The sequence below is a fragment of the Aspergillus tanneri genome (assembly GCF_003426965.1).
Source record: "Aspergillus tanneri strain NIH1004 chromosome Unknown AapTan_5_pilon_pilon_pilon, whole genome shotgun sequence".
NCBI classification, from domain to species: Eukaryota; Fungi; Ascomycota; class Eurotiomycetes; order Eurotiales; family Aspergillaceae; genus Aspergillus; species Aspergillus tanneri.
In genome coordinates, this window is record NW_022984632.1 from 2,872,472 (window position 1) to 2,893,335 (window position 20,864).

Below are 20,864 nucleotides of genomic sequence, written 5' to 3' on the forward strand. Positions count from 1 at the left end.
AATTGTGATATTCGGGTGACACCACTGCTCCCCCGCCTGGAATGAAGATCTACAGAATATACCTGTTCAGAAACTCAGAGAGTGGTAAACTAACATTCTTCCCAACACATTGACGTTGAACGAGGCATGCATGCCCGCCAAAAGATTGAATGCTCTGAGAACAACATCAGCTCCCTACCAGGCAGATACCTACAGTAGATGACTACTACAGATTATACCACTGATAGGTGGATAACACATCGATTCTTCTCATGCAGACTGCTGGCTGGTGAGAATGATAACGTACTGTAATATTTGTCTACTGGCAAATATCCAGAGATTGAGGACAAGTTCTTTTTTGGACCTTTTCTCCTTCTTCTTGCCTATCTTCTGGTTGGGAATCTGAGCTCGAGTCAGGAAAAGACTTACTCCAGGAAATCGGGAAGCCTTTTCTCCTCTGGCCTACTGTATCATGCCTTTATTTCTACATTTTCCCTGTTATCATTAATTACTATACTCAACAGTTAGGTTATGTTTTAGCAATGCCATTTCTTACTCCTGGGTCCAGCCACTTTCTTCCCTGAAAACATTGTGTAAGGGAATGAACCCTAGCAGACTTCGTTTGTCTCGTCAGATCAGTGAATGCCCCCTCATGGGACAAACTGTGGTGTAATCGTTGGTGGTTGTTTTTGAGTTGTATGGAGCTTTGATGTTTTCTACTCAGACGTAGCCAGATAGTAGATGTCGTTTTCACCTGTATTTGCGCCTCCATGAGTCCATCCATGCACATCACATGACCTGGATGGATGTCTGAGTGTGTGAACAGAAAGGGACTAGTCCCCGCGTCTAAAGCCCTAAGAATGGAAAGGAATGAAGATGCGAAAGTGCCAGGAGCTAGACCAAACAGAAAGAGCCAGCTAGCTAATTAGCTGCCTGCGGAGTATCTGTTATATAATAGGTTTTAATATTTCTTCTCCCATCTATGTTGTAGCATGCGACCTCCCCACTCTGTCGCACGATTCTAAGAAACTCCTCGCGTTTCAGTAATGCCTCATTAACCACCTTACCAGGCACTCTAACGCAACAAGGGCGAGAGAGCCAGAGGACACACCGGGAAATTGGCCCTGAAAAAAGAAGAAGAAGAAAAGAAAAGTCAATTGAGAAGGGAGACCCAAAAAAAAAAAGACATGGGGTTGGTTTCCTTCAACACACTGATGGGCGTCGATCCCTGTCTCGACCAACACCATCGCTTCGAAACCTCCTGGCTTCTGCCTCCTCTGGCCTTCGCTTTCCTCCGTGGCCTTGTCGCGTTCTACATCTTCTTCACCAATTTCTTCATCTGGGGCTGGAACGGTACCCATGGCTATCGCGACGCCATCGGCCAGAGCTTCAGCTACTTCACCTGGCTGACCTTCTGGGGTCTGGGCTTCTATTACCTCGTCGCCTGTATCCATACCACTTGCTATGCCCTGACCGGTCGCTCGGTTCTGCTGGGTCGCTGGTCTCGTGTCCTGCGTGCCCTCCATTGCTTGTTCTATGCCACCGTCACCACCTTCCCCTTTCTGGTTACTATTGTCTTCTGGGCTATCCTGTACAACGGTACCTGGTATTCTGCTACTTTTAATGGTTGGTCGAATGTATGTGGCATACATTTCTTTCTCCTCTCCTTTCGTCTCCTCTGGATTGTCTGGCTCGCGTAATCTAACCATTCTTCTAATAGATATCCCAACATGGTCTGAACTCGCTCTTCGCCCTCCTGGAAGTCATCCTGCCAGCCACTGATCCTCATCCCCTCATAACGCTTCTCTTCCTCGTTCTGATCCTGCTACTCTACGTTTCGCTTGCCTACCTGACCCACCACACCCAGGGGTTCTACCCATATTCGTTCCTGAACCCCGGCGCTCACGGCGAGAAGAGCGGTCTCGTTGCCGGATACAGTTTTGGGATTTTCGCGGGCATCCTGGTCATCTTCGCCGTGTCATGGGGCGCCATTTGGTTGCGGAGGAGACTTACTGGCGGCAAGGTGAAACGCTCGACATATGATACCGGTTACGTTGTCGAGATGCAGGAGGTGAGCGTTTGAGTGCGTGGGTGATGGGTATAATATATATACTGGACACAGTTGTAATGTGTTGTGTACCTAATAATTCTATAATTCCGGGTCAGGCTATGTATGGCCTGATACCGATCGGACGATGTATTGGAGGGGGAAATATAGATATAGTTTGTGGTCATTCTGTGGACTGACGATCCCGTACATTACCTGATAGATAAATATAGAGCTGAGAATATATGCTATCCAAACGCCAGGGGAAATGAATGGAGGAAGATCTGCGCCGTACTGTGTGCCTGTTATTTCCAAATCTACTATCCGCACTACACCCGTTCCCAACCAGTCTCACTGCTACTTCCACTGGCACTTTCCACCGATGCGGCTTGTCCACTGCGAAGGCCGAGCATCCATCCGACCAAGCTGGCGGGAACCCACTCGCCGATAATGTTGTAGGTGCGTGCACCTCGTCCCACATACAAGACAGGCGTCTTCGCCGTTCTCCGCCCGAGAAAATCTTTCGACGGTGGTTCAAGTGCGTCTAGCACCGCGTAATGAAGAGTCCTGGCAGGAGAGCCGCGGATCTTGCTGGGTCCAGCTGAGGCAACCGGTCGCTGTTCGATGCTTGAAAGATACTGGGACCCGTACAGGGATCGTTGTTGCGCGCTCCAGGAAAGAACCTCGGTTCCTGTGATATGGCCCTGCGGACTACGATACTGCAGCCCGAGGTCGACGTTTCCAAGTTTCAACTCCACGACATCAATATTATTATACCGCAGGAAGCATAACTCGCGTCTCAGGGAAGTCGCAAATCCTGACATAGCACGGGTAACGGTAACTTCGGGACCTGTGAACGGGGAGGACAATGAGGATGATATCGAGGGATAGATGAAGACGATGGTGCTATTCGTGTTGCGGAGGGTAAGGAGGGGTAAAAGAAGCTGGGTCGTCAAAATGGGAGATAGAAGCCGCGTGTTGATACTGTCTGCCCATGCAGAGGGGGGAATCGTGGCTACCGGGCCCGACACATAGTTTGGAGAAGGAACGAGGACAAGTCCGCTCAGTTGACAAGTATGTGGTGGCACGCCGGGCACCGGCCACTGAGGCTGGGTTATCAATGAATGGATTTCGTTCAGAGATGGATGAAGTTCCGACGGCGACGAGGATAGCTTCATTAATCAACACCATGCATTTTCATATTCGCGAGAATGAGAACATACCGCTGTTATATCCAGCCAGAGAACCCGAATGTCAACTCTATTTTCCGACTGGACGATGTGCTCTTCCTCTGACGATGAGACCGTGACATACACAATGTAGCCTCGACGTTCTAGATCGGTTGCTATGGCTCTAGTCATCGGCTCAAGCGGTGATCCGACGACAACTATCTCGAATTTTAGCAAGCCAATATTTGCATGTAATAGCTTGTTGTTCTGCAACGTACCCACTATCTCCTTCCGAGCACCGTTGCCAGCTCTCCTAGCTTTCCTCCGTTTGCCACTCAGCTTCTTGCTTCCAAAATATAAAACACAGCTAGTCCCTATAAAGGCCAGGAGAGCTGCACTCCATGCTCTGTGTCGGAGGATCCAATTTTGTGCACGATCAGTGAGAGACTGAGGTGGCGCACGAGGATGAGGTTGGGGTATCGGCCGCATCGAGGAAGGTAGCCATGACTGATTTGACAGCGTATCCCTTATCGTCCTGGCGGCAAGGTCGACTTGTCGGTCGATTGAGTCCGCAACCTCGAGGGAATATCGCCTTACGTCATGCGGGATTGACGCAAGCTAGATACCACGGCTGGTTAATACCAGTCCAGATAAAGGACCAAAATGAAAGTACTCACATAGTCAAAGAAGAACTGGTCATCACTAGTCATATTTACGGGTTGTTTCTGGGTAGAAAAATTTCACAAAAATATCGACTTGATAAGTGAAAGGCGATGAGTTTGCGATCCATATCAGCCAGGTCACATGAGCGGGTATCGCCCCATCAAAGGTTGCTTGACGCCTCCATATGGATGAGAAGGCTTGCGAATAGCCAACTGAATGGCCTTTGGAGAATAGCTATTGATCAATAGGACACTCTTGTGTAGATCTGTCTATTTGGCTGACATCCAGAACGCTGCTTAGATACCAACTCCTTTGTTCCTGTCGAACCGGGTGGAGTTAAACAAGTACAGCTAATACTAGTTAGTAGCTTAGCGTGACCAGTTTATCGCAGGAAGTAGTGAATTATATACTTAGTTTCCACGTGCTGTATGGATCATTTCCAATGGCTACCCTTAACTACCTCAAACTCCATACTATCTAGCAATATTACTATAAGTCTGATGAATGATATTTTGCCCTTGACATCTCAGGCACCTTCAACATATCACGTGATGCGCCCATAAATCTTCCTGATTATCAATACTCTTAACATTGGTGCCACACTCATGACGCGGCCATAGCCTGCCTGGGCTATTCAGGCTCACTTAGAATCTTCCAGAGTCGAGATTAGCCTACAACAAGTCTGAGCGGCACTTTCACGAAGGACAGCTGCCTACTGCCGTGAAATACATATATTTGGTCTAGACTCTTTCTTTCGATGCCCCGAATAACAGCTGCCTGGTCCCCTATTTAATCAAGCCAGCCGTACAAATCCACCAACATGCGTGAAATAGACCCGCTGGTTTTTGAATACCAGCATGATAAACACCGCCCAAGGGAATCGGAAGCTTTGTTGATGCTCCGAAAAGTCGCCTCGTTGGTCAAACCAATTATGCGTCGCAGGGACTGGAAAGTAGGGACGCTCTGTGAATTTTATCCACAGGAGCGGAACCTTCTGGGTCTCAATGTTAATGGAGGCCAGAAGATATGCCTTCGGCTGCGCCATGCCTCTGATCAGCGACAGTTTCTCCCGATTGAGCACATAGTTGACACGATGTTACATGAGTGCGTCACCTCTATCGGGGAGTTATAACTGATTACTGATGTGCACAGGCTTTGCCATATCGTCCATGGTCCTCATCACCAGCAATTTCATGCTCTCTGGAACCAGCTACGTGACGAGCATGAAGATCTCGCCTTCAAGGGCTACACCGGGGAGGGGTTCCTTTCAGAAGGTAAACGACTAGGAGGTCGCCGGATGCCCGTGGATGAAGCCCGGCGGCAAGCCAGAGCAGCCGCAGAACAAAGACGGACCCTATCAGCCGGATCTGGGCAACGACTAGGTGGCGCTCCGGTACAGCGCGGGGCCGACATGCGCCGGATAATTGCCGAGGCCGCACAACATCGCATAGATGTGACAAAAGGCTGCGCTTCGGGAGCTGAGAACAGCACGGAGCTAGCGGAAGAAGCATCTAGAAACGGATTCCGCACCAAAGCCGCAGAAGACGACGCAAATGAACGGGCAATTATGCAGGCCTATATTGAACTAATCGAGCAAGAAGAGCGGGAAAGATATGGGCCTTCATACATTCCGCCCAGCCAGGAGAACCCGGCGGGGTCTCGGTCAACTCCATCTCCTCCACTTATCCCCCAAGATACGAAACCTCCCACTCAATCACAGCCACAAGCCTCCGTTGATATCACTTACGATGACGATTTGTACGAACAACCGTGGTCATGTCCCACTTGCACGTTGGAGAACCCGGCGAATTTCCTATGCTGTGACGCTTGTGCTGCAGAGCGACCGCGACCATCGAACAGTAGGTCGATATTGGGGCCAGCTACAATGAACCCTGTGACTTCGAGTAACCGCAAGAAAAAACGCCCTATGAACCATTCCGCCAGTCTAACTACGTTCAAGAACCGTAACAGTGCTGTGGAGACGCTCGCCGCACTGGATCGGAATACGCCCAAGCGGCCACTGGGATGGGTCTGCGAGTTCTGCAGCACCTTCATGGAGACACAGTGGTGGACATGCTCGAATTGCGGCACTATGAAATCAGCATCGTAGAGGGTTGTTGACATGATCATGAGTTTACTTTAGCACTGATGACTATGATTGATGAATATAATGTATGTACGTTGGATTTTCCAATAATCCTACTATCGACTGGATACCTGTAAATTGGACTTTCGATGTAATACCTTGTGTCAATACCTATTCCCAGAGATTACACCATAAATCTATCTTTAGGGGCCTGGAGAGACGAAAACAGCCAATTAACGTGGTAGGAGGTTGGAACTGCCATTTTGTCTTACACGGTTCTCCGTACCTCTCGCTTACGTACTCCAGCCATTGAGCTAAACCCTGTTCCACATCTTCAACCTGCCAATATTTATCAATGACATCATTGCTTTTTCATCACTTTTACCTTGAAGCTTCCTGCGACATATGGTGGCTTGTCTGGTGGGATATCCACAGCGCCTATCTGTTCTTTTTTAAATTATTTGATTGCTTGAAATCGTCGTTTTTCTAGATGGTTATGTCGCTTCGTTTCTGTGCTGCTGCAAGGGAACCATTCTCCTACTCCTGGAGCAGTCCTCTCTAGCTACCCTCCGCTGATGCGATCGTTGGGTTCCCGCGATCTTCTCTATTTGCTTTGTTTATTACCTGTTTTGCTCTCTAAAACCATCCTTCTTAGTGCCTGAAATCTTTGCTTATTCTGGGAACGATTTCCTCACCTACAACCTGTTGGGAAGCCCCCGTTGCCCCATTCGGGCGGTTAGACCACCGAAGTCCTCACGTTTCTCCCTCCCGATCTTATGCCTTTTCCTTTGACTTCCCGTCCTCATCGTTAATCTTCTTTATACCGTCTTCTTGATCCTTTTCTTTAACCTCACACCTCTTTATTAGGATGGCTGCACCACCAAAGAAGAAACAGAAAATCATACCGTCCCATTGGTATCTTGACTTAACAAGGGAGCTTCAAAAGCACCATACTGATGCCGAACACATTAAATTATCTTTTAATCAACTACTCTTGCTGACTGAGAACCTCCACCCTGCTGCTATATCAGTTATTAAGTCAATACAACAGGCTCTGTCTTTGATAGAAGAAGCTCAGGTTTCCAAACACATTCAAGCAAGAATGCTCAGCCTAGAGGATGCAAAAAAATATGTTGGTATTAACTTTGAGCCTGGGGACCCTGATTATCGTTGGTCTTTGAAAGATCATCAAAAGCAACCTACAAAACTATCTGAATGGACTGGTATGTCTTGATATTAGCAGGCTGACGAGTTTACTAATTATGCAATAGAATCGGCAATTCAGAATATTCGACGATCAAAGTACCTACGAACCTTCGGACCCGAATCCCTAGTCCGAACTTTATTTGATATCCTTGTTTGTGACCGTCTAGAGCTTCTAGATGACACTGCTGCTGCCAAACAATTAAAGGTCGTAGCAGAAGTTCAAATGGATGTTTTGGCGGAGTACCGCTCTATCCACACAAGGATTTCCGGGCGTGCTGATTGGACACTTGGCTACATGGATGAGAAGGACAACCTTCAGGAAATGCTAGTTGTGATTGAGGCAAAGGCACGTGGTAATATTGTGGCAGCTCTTCCTCAGCTTTTAATTTATCTTGCGGGCATCCAAGATGCTCGTTCTATGGCTAAGAAAACCAACAAGACAGTTTTCGGAGTGGCGACCGATTCTGATCAGTTTATTTTTGCTATTCTCAAAGAGAATCGGAATGCATTTGTGTCAAAAGCGCTAGATTGGCTCGAGGAGAAAGAATTAATTGTCTCATTTCTAGACAATATTCTTCAAGACGCAATCGAGTCATCTCCTCATACAACACGAGTCAGGATTGGAAACAAGAAAATCAAGCAATTTGAGCAAGCTCTCGGAAAAACATACATGTTTGGTGACCAGGGATGCAGCAGCAGTAGTATTAGTGATGATGACAGTAATAATCTCGGAACATGGAATGTGGTTGAGGTCAATGGAGTTTCTCTCCTTCAACTTTGTGAGGAAGATGAAGACAATGCTCGTTAGCATTGATGGCAATACTATTCAAATCCCAGATTTCAGTATCAACAGAGTTTGAAAGAAAGCTATGAAATCGCTGGATTTTATGTATTAATTTTTTTTTTTTTTTTTTTTTTTTATAGATAATACTTTAGTAGTAGCCTTAACAAATACCAAGGAAGGCTATTATTAGATGCGGCGGCCCCTAAAGGTGAATTACCTAATTAGCTAATTAGTTGATATGATTATGAGGCTATGAAGATTAGTTCTGCTGAATTTACCGATCAAAAACTGCCCTATAGGGGTATCCAATGAACAGCTTAAATGTTCTCAATCCAACAGCCTGGATTCAACTAATTAAACGATAAAAAAAGATGATCGAAAGGACAACGACGGAACGATCAAATAACGACCGCTCTAGATTGCTGTCACTACTGGCAACGCTTGTTCTGGGACATCTTAACCTTCGAGATTTCTTCTTCAAAGTCACGCAACCGAGCTATTAACATATCGTAATTAATACCATTATACGACAAAAAGCACCACGGGCTCTAAGTGAGCGGTAAATGTAATTGGGTATTATCATTCATTGAATGAAAGCTGGGAGAGCTCCCAACAATTGTTATACCTCGACATGAATAAGAAATGACTAACCGAGCCGGCCCGACCATTCAACCGACCATAAATCCAACCAAACAATTTTCTCCCACACTTTTCCTTTCCGCATCTTGAGCTATCTCTCCATCAATACTTTTTCCAACACCCGCCTCAATTTCTAGGCTTGCTCTTGAACCAACCTCCGCATCGACTAACAAACAATAGGTATGCCTATTAATCCCCGTACCTTATATCAATTCCCCTGTCTGCCCGGGATCATCACATCCAGTTTCCCTCTACGGGAACAGACAAGAAGAGAAGAAACCAAACTACATATCACATCCCATTTGCCCCAAACCTCCAATATGATGAGAACATTTTCCAAGAACCGGTATTTAGGAAGAGCCGGAAGAGGTATGACTGGATATTTCACCATTGGTGGTCCTTGTCGTCGGTGCTTATAATGGTTCTGCTGAGTGGTGGTTTTGGATTATGGAGATGTGATCTTGATTGGTTTCTTCTGATCTAGTCATTTTACCCCGAAGTTTCTTTCCCTTTGCTTGGATTGTATTCCAAGGCATTGGGGGTAGATTCTTGTATTGATCATTTCTTCGGTTTGGCTTGATGCTGACCTGTCTATAGAATCTTGCTTTTGGGTTATCTGAGGTGAAATGTTGGTCGTGGAGTATTTCACGGAGTAGTATATATTAGATAATTAAATCTTATATGACTGTATACATTGTTGAATTTCTATAGGTATACAAATAGGATGGAATTTTTTTGCCCAACTCTCAAGGATATAGAACTTTTCAGTAGTAGACATCCAAATAAAATTCGTAACGCCAGTCATGCATGTTCACAGTTTTCCTGCAGATCCGGACAGACAGTCAAGTTCAAGCCACGCTGATAAACTGCCGCTTCTTACCAGTGCCTGTTGTCTGCTGCTGCTGCTCTTCCCAGTTCTCGTCGACATAACTCTTGGTACTGTGCTCGCGAATCTGATTGCCGACAAATTGTAGTGCAGATAGATTGAATCCCATCTCGTTCTTTTGACGTGTTAGGACTCGTCGTAGGGACGAGCGGATGCCATCCAGCATTGGTCTCATCGTCTTGCTGGCGACGATTTGACGATGGTGCGTCTTCAGCATAAAGAAAAGGACGCGGCAGGTAAGGGGGATGTTCCATTCGCGACTGGCCCAGATATCGAGGAAGGTGAACAGAGCGGGGATTTTCGAAAACGGCAAAACTAGCAAAGCGTCTTGGAGCGTAGCGGCGGGGATTTTCTGCACCGTTTTGAGAACATGCTGTTCAGCGGAGATATTGCCCAGTGCCATGTACAAGGGGTTTCGGGTAGGGGGAGCTGCATTCGGTTGCGCTGCCCTGATGGAGCGCCATTCTCGCACGATTTCCAGATCCTCCATTCCCAGGTCCAATGCTTCCATGATCTTTTCTCCGGCCATGAGAGTCTCGCTGGTTTGTTTTCCTGCATCAACGGCCTCGGCTTTCTCACTGTTTTCATTTTCCTCCTCTTCAAGGGACTCCATAAGAGTATTGTCATGCATCTCCTCGAGCTCCTTCTCGCGCTCTTCTTCGAGGAAGAGCGGTTCGTCGGTCTGTTGCCAGGTGCGGATACTCTTGTCATGACTGGCAGTGACAATGAATTCGCCGTCGTGACTGATAGTCAAAGCCCAGATCTCACCGTGGTGGCCTGTCAGTTTCTGAATCTGCTCGAATTTATCTCCATCCCAGTACTTAACCACACGATCTTTGCTCGCGCTGAAGAAATTATGTCCATTTCCTTCCTTATTCGTTGGAACGAAAGCAACTCCCATGATACTGTCCTCGTGCGCCAAGAACGCCTTGTGACAATCACCAAAGTCCAAGCCCCATAGACGAACAGTCTTGTCCGCGGAACAGGTGACGATCATCTTGCTGTCGTAGGAGATGTCCATGTTTAGAACCGGAAGCTTGTGGCCATAGAGATTGAGGAAGAGTTTTAGCGAGTCGACGAAGAAGACCTTGATCGTGTTGTCTAGCAAAGCGACGGCCAGCAATCGAGCGTCGGGCGAGAAACGAAGGCTGAGGATGTCATCTGAGACCTTCAGAGTCCTCGTGTGGACCAGTTTCAGTCGTGGGGTTGATCTCTTGGTCCCAGGGATGTCTTCCTGGACCACCTGGAAGTTCCAGAACTTGGCGGATTTATCGGCACTGCCGCTGATGATGGACTTTCCATCGGGATGAACATGAATTGACCACACTGGCCCATCATGGGCTTTGATTGTGTCGAGGAGAGTTGAGGACGCGATATCAAAGATTTCGAGCTCTCCTTCTTTGTTCCCAACAACAACGATCTTATCACCCGGAAGAAAGGCAGAGCATAGCGCATAACCGCTTTCCAACGTACGGAGGCAACTCTGGGTTCGAACGTTCCAGACTTTGAGGCTACCGTTGGAGGCAGAAGCCAGCATTCGATCATCCGAGCTTAGAGCAACCGATCGAATATCGGTGCGATGACCTGGAATGTCGACAGCTAGAGTTCGGTTGTAGTCGGATTCTTCCTCATCCTTATTCTTCTTGTGCGACGTAGCAACGCTGTAGGCTTCGAGCTGGTTGTTCGTCATTGCAGCAACGAGCTGAATGCTACCGCTGGACTTCGTTCTAATCCAATCAAAAGAACGGACCTTTCCGCCGGTTCGAACAATAACGTGGGATACAAAAACTTCGGTGACCGGTGCCGAAGAGATATCGTCAGTTTTATCCTCACCAGCTTCCACAGCGGCTCCATCCTGATCGGTGGCGCCGCGCTGAGCGTCCTTCTCCTTTCTCCTCTTGCGCTTTCTTGCTAAACTCTTCTGGACCTCCGTCTGAGAACGGATACGCCAGATCTCAACCGCCTTCTCTGACCCATGGAAAGCAACATAATCGGCTCGTGGGTGAAAGCTGATCCCGATAGTGCGGTCCTTTCCATTCCGATAAAATGTCCCCCGGTTCGTCAGAATCTTGCGGTCCTCGGCGCCGACCTTCTCTTTCGAGATCTCAATCATAGCGCTCTCATCAATCGACCAGACTTTCAACTCCCCATCGTTTCCAGCGGTGATGCAACCACTCTGATCGGGAGACAGACCCAAGCTCCAGCACTCTCCGTTGGATTGGGCTACATGAGTTTCGATACAGTGTTGCGATGCCAAATCCCAGACCTTGATCAGCGAATCTTTGCCGGTGGTGATCAAGAACCCGGCATGGTCGCTCAGGCCCGCGGCATTGAGCATCTCCATGGATGGAACAAGGAAACGCAGCGAAGTGACTTGATCAGTATGTCCACGCAGCTTGAAGAGGCCCACTTCTGCCACCAAGTCCCACAGGATGATGTCCGTATCTCTCGAGCCACTTGCAAGGCGGACACCGGCGCTATCGAAGGCTAGTTGGGTAATGGCGGACTTGTGGCCATTGAACGAGATAATAACAGTAGCGGTTCGCGAATCCCAGACACGGATGCTGCCGTCTTCATATCTATGCACAGACGAGGATTAGCATCAGAGCGACAGTCCGTATGATGAACCGTATGAATCTCAGCGACCTACCCAACAGCAAAAATATCCTCATCTGTCTTGCTCTGGGTGATCACCGTAACTTGAGCCCTGCACGAGGTATCCTGCCATCTACCCAACAACTCCCCCTTTTTTATATCCCAGCACAGCACATCTTCACCTGCACCCACAATAGCTCGTCCAGAGCCTGTCCGGCGTGTAGAACCAGCTAGCTCGTCGTCCCGAGCCCATATCGCATTTGAGGATGCCGATGTAACGAGCCCGAATGTCTTCGAGTGCTCGAATTTTCTGGAGTTGAAATAATTGTCAGCGGAACTAAACAGAATTTCAAGGGACCTAGCGGAATAATACGAACAAGTAAGATTTCACCATCGTTGGCAGTTTGATCCTCGACAAGCGCTCCAAAAAAAAAAAAAAAAAAAAAAATCCAGCTCCTATCGATAGTCCGAAAATGGACGTTCGGCAAGCAACAAGCGCCAGAGCCGCTGGCTCTCACCGCCTTCCTTTCTCCAACATCCGGGACATAAACGTAAGGCAGTAAGATGACACTCTGCCTGCATCTCCAAACTACAGCCACGTCTGGTTCACCAAGCGCAGCAAGCAAGACGAATACGGGGGGTTCTAAATCAACCGAATCTAAGCGTATCCCTCACGCTTTGTTGTTGTGACAGCCAACATGCTTCTTCTAGACTACCACAATGTTCTTATCCATTCTCTCCTGACCGAGCGGTTCTCTGGGTAGAGCTTCCCCTCCCCGCCTCCGCGATATGCACTCCAGCTGCGCCGACTGACTGTCTACTGCTTTCTACAGAGCCCCGCCGACGTCGATTGATCAGGTTGTCTCAGATTTTGACGGAGTTACGTTTCATTTATCTACACCCGAATCCAAGACCCAGATCCTCATCTCGATTAATGTGAAATGTTTCCGGGAGCTGGTTCAATATGGAGCTCAACAAGTGCTGGAGAGAGAGTACGGATCCTACATTGTTGCTCCGGAGCCTGGATATGATTTTTCGGTTCTCATCGATCTGGAGAACCTCCCCGCAGAGCAAGAGGCCCGAGATGAACTGGTGATGCGTCTGGCTCTGATGAAGCGCAATGCCATGGCTGCTCCGTTCGAAAGAGCGTTCGATGAGTTCGCCAAGCTTTCCGAAGAAGCTTCGAGGTACACTTCCGAGTCGGCACCTCAAGGAGTAAATGAGGGAGGCGAAGTGATGGCAATTCACTACCGGGAGGAAGAAGCCATTTATATCAAGGCGGGTCCTGATCGAGTCACCGTGACCTTTAGCACCGTCTTCCGTGAAGAGACCGATCGCATCTTCGGAAAGGTCTTTTTACAGGAGTTTGTTGACGCGAGACGGCGTGTCTTAACTCTGCAGAATGCTCCCCAAGTGCTCTTCCGAAACGAACCTCCCCTTGAACTTGAGGGCATCCCTGGCCTTCAGGACGCCAGCGACAGCAAGATCAGCTATGTTACTTTTGGTAATTCATGACTATGACATATATCTTCCGGTCTCCTGTCGCCGTGGCTAATGGTGTGCAGTTCTGTTCCCTCGTCACCTGACCCCTCAACGGCGATACGAAAACATCTCCCACATTCAGATTTTCCGGGATTACTTCCATTATCACATCAAAGCCTCCAAGGTATCTTTCCATTGGCGCGGTTGAATGTATGCGATGAGTTGCATCCTGCTTACCTCATGTCTAGGCTTACATCCACACTCGTATGCGCAAAAGGACGGCAGACTTCCTCCAGGGTGAGTGTGGAAATAAGTTGTCCACAATGTTGGTAGATGCTAATATGTTGCAGTACTTAACCGAGCCCGGCCTGAGAACGAAGAGCGGGAGAGGAAGACTGCAAGTGGTCGTACTTTTAGGGTTCAGGGATAGATTGACAGATCGTGTAATCGTGGTTCCTGTATACTGTGGGGGAGAAAGGAAAAGGAGAATCATGTATACATTGTCCACAAACTGAATGGGTTTTCTTTAGGATGTATAGAATTTTGAAAGGGATCTTCCCCGTTTTTTTTTTTTTTTTTTTTTTTTCCCTCCCCCCTCACAGCGACGTGTCGCGAATGCGGGCTATCTGGCTACTGATGCATCACAGCACCACAGAGCGCCACTTCACCGCCGCCTTGATTTCCTTTCTTTCATGTTCACTCTCATGCTTTTCTACTCAACTGCGGCTTTTTTTCTCTTTGTCTTTTTGACCGTTTTGTCTCAAATGCTAGTCTTTTAGACTAGTCTATACATAAGGAGATGTTTTGCAACGTGGTTGCCCTCAGTGCCTTATGTCCGATCAAGTGATCCTGCCAGAACCAGTCCCCCGGAGCCTTTCGGTCAAAGCTGAAAAAAGCAATGAGATGTTCGGCCCAACCAGTGCACGTCTCTCGAGTTGTGGGATGGGGAACCCCTCTAAGACAAGTCCTTAGCGGCTGGTCGTTGCCTATGATCGACGTCTGACCGTCCATCACCATGTCACGTCGTCAGTTTCCATTGGACAGACGTTTCCAAGGGTTTGGTTCAACGTCACACAATCACTGCAAAGAGAATTCTCCGATTTTATTTCGGCGTTGTGGCTGTATCGTGGACTGTATGAATGGGAGGGAGATGACGATGGTGAGGAGTAACCGTCCACAAGACATTCACTATACCAACATACTGGATGAAATAACTCACCACACCGTATCTTCTTGGCTTCCGAGAACACGCTCCGGCTGACGAATTTAATTTTCGATATCAAGGGACCCCTAGCGGGGTTGGGTGTTGGGCGAGATTACGACGAAGATACGCTCTCCACCGTGCCGGCGCCAACAACTCTGTGAATCCGAGAGACGGGATTTAGGCTGCATTGGTGTCCCAAAGGGATGGGTAATGACGCGAGAAAGAGAGGGGGGATCCAAAACATTCTATTTTGTATAGATATAACGGATTCTTGGAGTCCATCCTTGTAGATGTTTGTTAAAAGAAAAGACACATCATCTCATCCAACAGGTGTCCTTCGTACCCAATCACTGGTTTCAAACTCGGGGGGCTTTCGTGACGAGAACACGCTACTTTTGCACCTCTGTCCCACGACGTATGCAAATTTTCATTTGTCCATGCCACGCGTGGATGGAAGGCTGAGGCTGATAATGACACAAGATCTGGGGATATAAAACCGCCAAATTGGAAACACTGTATTGTATTCAATATATACAGTCATCCTCAGCCTAGTTTAAATATCCTTCGAAAATGTCAGGAATGCAGCAAAGTGACTAGCGCGCATCCACCATGTCGGACAGATTAAGCGGTCTCCCCTTGGAAATAATTATTCAGATTCTTTCTTACCTGCCCTTTGGGTCATTTCTGGCCTTTGGTGAAACTTCTCGTCTCAATTACAGATCCCATACCTTGTGTCTCCGACGTCTGCGCCTGGGTGTGTTTGAAAAGAGAGTCCATTCTATGATATCTTGTCTCCAAGCGGGTTGGGCAACGCCGAGTCAAGTTGAAAGTTGGTCTGATGAAGACAAAACTGGGAGTGACTATACCGTCTCGGTCATCCACTCTGGAGTGAGCCATGCAAAACGCGACCTATCTGCAGAACCCGTAGAAACAAGAGACTCGAGGAGGCGCATGCCAGGATTGAAAGGAATGGTTCGAGAACGGGCACAAAAAGAAATGACCCGGGCCCAAAACAAGATCCTTGCCCAGCTCGTAAACCGATATGGACCGTCCTTCGTAAAGCTCGAGTTCATGGCATATGATCTTGATGCTGAGGGAGCAATGGCCCTGAGTACCAAATGCCGACATTCGTTACGATACTTAGCGCTACTTTTCGAGCATCAGCATATCCGAGACGGAGAGATGAGACGAAGCGTCTGGCTGCATCCTGCGCCTTGTAGCGCTGCCTGGAACTTGCTTATCGGGGTGGGAGAGTCCAAGCACATTGGGATATCCGGCCTAGAGACCTTGATTCTCGAGAGGTCGGGTATCACTCCGTGGCAGCTCACAATGCTTGTGAAGAAAAACCGGCGATTGAAGGTTCTGAAGCTGAGAACATGTCGCGGCGCACAGCCGGACTTCTTAACCTGGTTGGGAGGTGTCAAGAAAGATTCAACAGATGAGTCTGTAGTAGACAGTGATTTGGTCGTCCCTGGTAGGAAGCTGGAGGTACTGTGGTTGGAGAATTGCCATGACGTGCTCACTCATCCAGTTGAGTCTGGATACTTGCCTGATGAGGTCTGCGATCTTGGGCTTGAATGGGTCAGAGGCCTGACGAATTTGAAGGCAGGTCTTCTTTAATTGCCTCCTGTTGAATTGTTCTTTTATCCTTCTTATTTCATCAATGACAGATAGCTAACGAGTTACAATGTACAGTCCTTATCTTTTAGTGAATGTATAAGCATAACCCCGGTCTTTGTTGAAAGAGCAAACCAAACTATTTGGAGGATCCCTGAGGTTATCCTACCATATACTCTTAATATGCAGGACACCTCCATTGAGGTTGATCCTAGTTTACTATAAAGAATTGCTAGTATTTAGTATCTTTTGTTGTTTGTCAGAGCATGCATATAGTGTGGTATTTTGTCTAATAATCATTCACAACTAGCATCAGCGATCTTCCAGGACAGGCACTACATATAATAAGGGAAGTTTACAATCTGTATAAAAGGGCTTGAAGAACAGTATAAACAATAAAATAAATCCAATAATAATAAAGCCTTGATTAGTATATGTGTAATGTTAAAGATAGTATGCAAAGAAGATATTCACCTTTTTAATAACTTCTCTTTTATCAGCTGTGCAGGACCTAACTTATCTTCACTATTTTTCTTTATTCATTCAAACAATATGCTCATCCAGCTGCATTCACTCCTCCAGGAGCTTACACCTCCACAAAGGCCAGGACATTCTACTATCTGCCCATAAACTTTCCATTCCGTCCTACGCTGCGGATCCCACTACGACGCTGTTGACAAGATTTAATAACAATCACTGTTCTTAACCATGGGAAGCCCCCGCCCGTCTGTCTCCCAGCTCTGGGACACTGCCATGAAAAAGCTCTTCCCCAGACGCGTCTCTCAAACCAGAGACCAAGTTTGTGACACTTTTGTCTCTCTGCAGTCCTCGAACACCAGTGAGCACACAGATGCTTTCTACATGTACTCTAATTCTCTAGAAGAACAGAACCAAAAATGTGTGGCTTCACAACTTCGTTCTTCTGATAGCACTGATGTTTCTTATTCCTCTGCTGTGCGTTGACACTGTTTCCACTGTCATTTACTCTAAGCTGACAGCGTGACAGCTCATGGATCCCATTGAGCGTCCTACGCTTCCCTACACTATCAGTTCTCCAAACTGGAACATATTCTCGGAGTCTATCAAATATCTCGACGGACGCCCTAATGAAGACGCTGCCGATTGGCTTCATAGTGTGCTGTCGGTCTTTTCCAAGGTCTACACTGTCGCCAAAATCGTCATCATCATCCTCTTGCACTATGGGGTCGAGGTATGTACCGGATCTTTGTTCGCTACAATAGTGGTATACACTGATTGACCTCTACGCACAATAGCTGGAAGATATGCCAGACAGCCTTCTATCACATGTCGCACACGCCGAGGAGGTGGTCATTACTGATTCGCTCGTCGAGCTCATCGACGCCGTCGAGGGTCTTTACTATGCCATATACTCTAGACTGATCATGGAGATAGCCAACGTAGATCTGTCTTCCTGCTTTCACCTGAGTCTTCAGCGCATGGCCTCCAAGGACGCATCGGCTCTCCCCGAGCCGAGCCATCTGTCTCGGATCCTTTGTCTCTGCAAGGAAATACTGGAGCTACCCACCGTTTGTCGCGATATCAATAGTGCGCTTGTGAAGCAGCACCAGCATGAATACGTTCGCCACTCCGTCGACAGAGTGGGCAATATCGGATTCTGCCTAGATGATTTGCTTGGATATCGTCGTTATATTCTGGGTGTTGCCACCAACGATTCGTCTGCCTTCCGTCAGAAATGGTCCGACGCCGATTTGATGTATGAAATGCCGCCAGAAGAGATTCTCGCAATTTTATCGGAGAAATACCTCGCCATTGCGTCGAAGATGGTATTTCAGGATGAGCCTTCCACCTCGGAGCTTCCCTTTGTCAATCCGGAGAAGGTAGACCCAGAAATATGGGAGCAGGAGCTGATCAAGGACCATCGACAGGCGACCCTGGCTAAATTAGAGGGCAAATGTCTGGGAGAAGTCCGACGCGACGACGACCGTCGGCGACTGAGTGACTATATGAAGGAGCAGAAATGCATCTGTCGCTCGAGCTGCAGCTGCGCTTGGGACTGTACGTTGGATCCGGAGCGTCGTTGTCCCTGCGCAGAACGGCTAATGCGAATCATGCTGGCCAAACGTCGCAAGGGCCCTGGTTCGCGCCACTTCGGCGTCCGATGCAGTAGCCTCGCTAAAGCGATTTTTCAGGGCGTCTCTTGCATCCGTCGTGACGTCGACGACTATGAGATTGCGGTGGAACTGGATCGAGCTCTCTTACTGTTTACCGAGGAGGTCCAGAAGCAGCGAGTGGCGGCTGCAAAAGCTAACGGGGTCAAGTCCTTGTCTGATGATTGAACGTTGATAATAGAGCGTGTCGGGATTTTTTTGTATCAGAGGGACATTCATGATCAAGCTGTATTTATAAACAAACCTCGGCCTTATGCTACAGAGGAGCTCAATTCTAAATAATAGCACGCCTTCGAGAGCCTGTTCGGCGTTGTGGGAAACCGTCGAATGTTCAGCCCACAGACCAATTCTACACCAACCCTGAATTCTCATCCTGCGCGAGATGACCGACGTTTTTGCTGCCTTTCTCAGTGAATGCTGGATGACTGTACTTGAATCTCTGTCCGCCTGTGATCTTTGGCAATGTCTATTTGTTTCAAAATGTTGGAACGCACTTGCAACACCCTATCTCTACCGTGTGATCTCCTAGCCTTGGCGCCCTATAACCTGTTCGGAGCTCTTCTGTCTCATACGTGCTATTCTCAATCAACCGAAGCGCGCATCCCACGTGTAGCAGGTCCATCTTCTTTCTGGCCGGACGGCTACACCGACTCAATTCTGGGAGCCACCAGGTGTGCAACAGATTGCACAAATGATATCATCAGCTTCAAAGATGTTCTACAATGGGCAACCACAATTATTGAAGATGCAAAATTCCCGGACGCGCGGGTTTGGATTCAAGAGCTGGAGGGCGGCAATCCCTGCGCCTTTGTATCGGTCCTTCTCTCTCAGCTACACAATCTTCGCTTTACACTTAGACTACACCTTTATCTGGCAGTCCGGCTTCCCTGGACTGATGCTCCACCACGCTCTGTCTTCGCCTGAGACAACTGCTTTATCAAGATTCAAGTTTGTCACTGACGTAGATTACGGTGGCAATGTTCAACGCGCTGCGATTGTCGAAGATGTGAATAAAAACTTGGAGGAAAAGGGCTATCCCTTGTGTAACCCTGGCCGGTTTTTACCCTGGTTCCATCACCCATCACTGAAATCGCTCACTCTGTGGACACGAGCAAAGAAGATCCTGGACGTTCCACAGAACCGACGAAATCTCTCCCAACTTCGACACCTCGCACTGAATCGAGCCACTCTTCGGGAAGATGAGCTCCCTGAGTTATTATCTTTATGCTCCAGTCTTAAAGTTCTACGCTTGGGCATGGCATACAAGTGGCGTCGTGAGATTGCATTGCAAAATGGATCGGCCATTGTCAAAGCTTTGAAGTCAGTCAGTAGAACTGTAACGAACCTTTCCCTTGGTTTGGAATACTACACCCCAAATGAATTCCGGAGCTGGCTTCAAAACAGTGAAGAAGATCTCAGCACACCTTTCCACGGAATACTCAACGAATTCCCCAATCTTCGCTACGTGGGATTTTCGATAACGCTGCCGGCACGGTGGTCCACTAATCTCGGCCCCGCGCTACCAAAGACCATCGAGAGACTCAGTCTACGGGGTGACTATGAGCCACTTGTGGAGAATGGCTGGCATGAAAGATCGATATTGGATCTCGTAGCTAGTAATGTAGTAAAGTGGAGGACGAATCTGCTGGAGTTGGAGCTTATTCCCATACGCAAGTGGAAACCATTCTGTGAGAAACGGGCGCTTGAGAAAAAAAGGTCAGAAGTTCGAGAAATTTGCGAAAAAAGAGGGGTTGGTGCTAGAGGTGGTGTGTAATGATTTATCTACAGGGCTGTGGGTTGACACGAAGCCACGTCCAGGACGAGTTATTTCTTGAACGGAATCATTAAATTTGCCTTTACCTATACATTGAAACCAACAATTTATATACAGGCATTATATTGTTTTTAAATTTAGCCCTTCGCTAAGGTTAAGCAAGGATAAACTAGATAAGAAGATTCTTTAGCTAAGACAAGAAAAGGAACAAAAAGCGACCTCAAAATTATCAAGCATCACGCATGTGGTCCTGGCTGGCGACAATCAAGAATTGCGAATCTTGAGCATGGGGCCAGTTTCTAAAAATTCTTTCTTATATTCGGGCGAGGCTGGCCCCCCAGGTCCATTTCGTTTGTAGTCGAGTGACCTTGAATTCCAATTTTGACATCCTGAAGCCAGGACGTTCATAGCAGAAATAGTCAACCTCCTGTGGCTCTTTCCAAATCAGGAGCTCCTTTTTGAAGAGCCCTTCAATCAGCCTCGACAGCAAGGCTCTTAACACTCTGAGTGTTCATCAAGTTCTGGTACTTGTAGTAGGTACTAGCAGTAGGTAATGAGGTATCAATATAGTATGCAAGTTGTA

General features: G+C 47.7%; 9 protein-coding genes across 9 annotated transcripts; 7 read left to right on the forward strand and 2 right to left on the reverse strand.

Annotated features, from left to right (window-relative positions):
- Positions 1–1,193: 1,193 nt before the first annotated feature.
- On the forward strand, positions 1,194–2,062 carry ATNIH1004_010353 (uncharacterized protein; the record flags this gene model as incomplete). Its single annotated transcript, XM_033574928.1, has 2 exons — positions 1,194–1,616; positions 1,700–2,062. 2 exons carry the CDS (start codon positions 1,194–1,196, stop codon positions 2,060–2,062), a joined length of 786 nt encoding a protein of 261 aa, XP_033422946.1.
- Positions 2,063–2,355: 293 nt separating this feature from the next.
- On the reverse strand, positions 2,356–3,905 carry ATNIH1004_010354 (DUF1776 domain-containing protein; the record flags this gene model as incomplete). The annotated part of the gene is made up of 4 exons (XM_033574929.1): positions 2,356–3,198; positions 3,250–3,413; positions 3,474–3,813; positions 3,873–3,905. 4 exons carry the CDS (start codon positions 3,903–3,905, stop codon positions 2,356–2,358), a joined length of 1,380 nt encoding a protein of 459 aa, XP_033422947.1.
- Positions 3,906–4,678: 773 nt separating this feature from the next.
- Positions 4,679–5,968, forward strand: ATNIH1004_010355 (metalloendopeptidase WSS1; the record flags this gene model as incomplete). The annotated part of the gene is made up of 2 exons (XM_033574930.1): positions 4,679–4,962; positions 5,011–5,968. The coding sequence occupies 2 exons, from the start codon at positions 4,679–4,681 to the stop codon at positions 5,966–5,968; spliced, it is 1,242 nt and encodes a 413-aa protein (XP_033422948.1).
- A 1,078-nt stretch (positions 5,969–7,046) lies between these two features.
- Positions 7,047–7,958, forward strand: ATNIH1004_010356 (uncharacterized protein; the record flags this gene model as incomplete). Its single annotated transcript, XM_033574931.1, has 2 exons — positions 7,047–7,167; positions 7,216–7,958. 2 exons carry the CDS (start codon positions 7,047–7,049, stop codon positions 7,956–7,958), a joined length of 864 nt encoding a protein of 287 aa, XP_033422949.1.
- Positions 7,959–9,421: 1,463 nt separating this feature from the next.
- ATNIH1004_010357 (snoRNA-binding rRNA-processing protein DIP2) lies at positions 9,422–12,448 on the reverse strand (the record flags this gene model as incomplete). The annotated part of the gene is made up of 3 exons (XM_033574932.1): positions 9,422–12,038; positions 12,110–12,364; positions 12,432–12,448. The coding sequence occupies 3 exons, from the start codon at positions 12,446–12,448 to the stop codon at positions 9,422–9,424; spliced, it is 2,889 nt and encodes a 962-aa protein (XP_033422950.1).
- Positions 12,449–12,752: 304 nt separating this feature from the next.
- ATNIH1004_010358 (actin-related protein 2/3 complex subunit 2) lies at positions 12,753–13,966 on the forward strand (the record flags this gene model as incomplete). The annotated part of the gene is made up of 5 exons (XM_033574933.1): positions 12,753–12,814; positions 12,888–13,558; positions 13,620–13,720; positions 13,785–13,833; positions 13,887–13,966. 5 exons carry the CDS (start codon positions 12,753–12,755, stop codon positions 13,964–13,966), a joined length of 963 nt encoding a protein of 320 aa, XP_033422951.1.
- Positions 13,967–15,349: 1,383 nt separating this feature from the next.
- ATNIH1004_010359 (uncharacterized protein) lies at positions 15,350–16,360 on the forward strand (the record flags this gene model as incomplete). The annotated part of the gene is made up of 1 exon (XM_033574934.1): positions 15,350–16,360. One exon carries the CDS (start codon positions 15,350–15,352, stop codon positions 16,358–16,360), a length of 1,011 nt encoding a protein of 336 aa, XP_033422952.1.
- A 705-nt stretch (positions 16,361–17,065) lies between these two features.
- On the forward strand, positions 17,066–18,675 carry ATNIH1004_010360 (uncharacterized protein; the record flags this gene model as incomplete). Its single annotated transcript, XM_033574935.1, has 3 exons — positions 17,066–17,311; positions 17,364–17,567; positions 17,632–18,675. 3 exons carry the CDS (start codon positions 17,066–17,068, stop codon positions 18,673–18,675), a joined length of 1,494 nt encoding a protein of 497 aa, XP_033422953.1.
- Positions 18,676–19,252: 577 nt separating this feature from the next.
- ATNIH1004_010361 (uncharacterized protein) lies at positions 19,253–20,281 on the forward strand (the record flags this gene model as incomplete). Its single annotated transcript, XM_033574936.1, has 1 exon — positions 19,253–20,281. The coding sequence occupies one exon, from the start codon at positions 19,253–19,255 to the stop codon at positions 20,279–20,281; it is 1,029 nt and encodes a 342-aa protein (XP_033422954.1).
- Between the last annotated feature and the right edge of the window lie 583 nt (positions 20,282–20,864).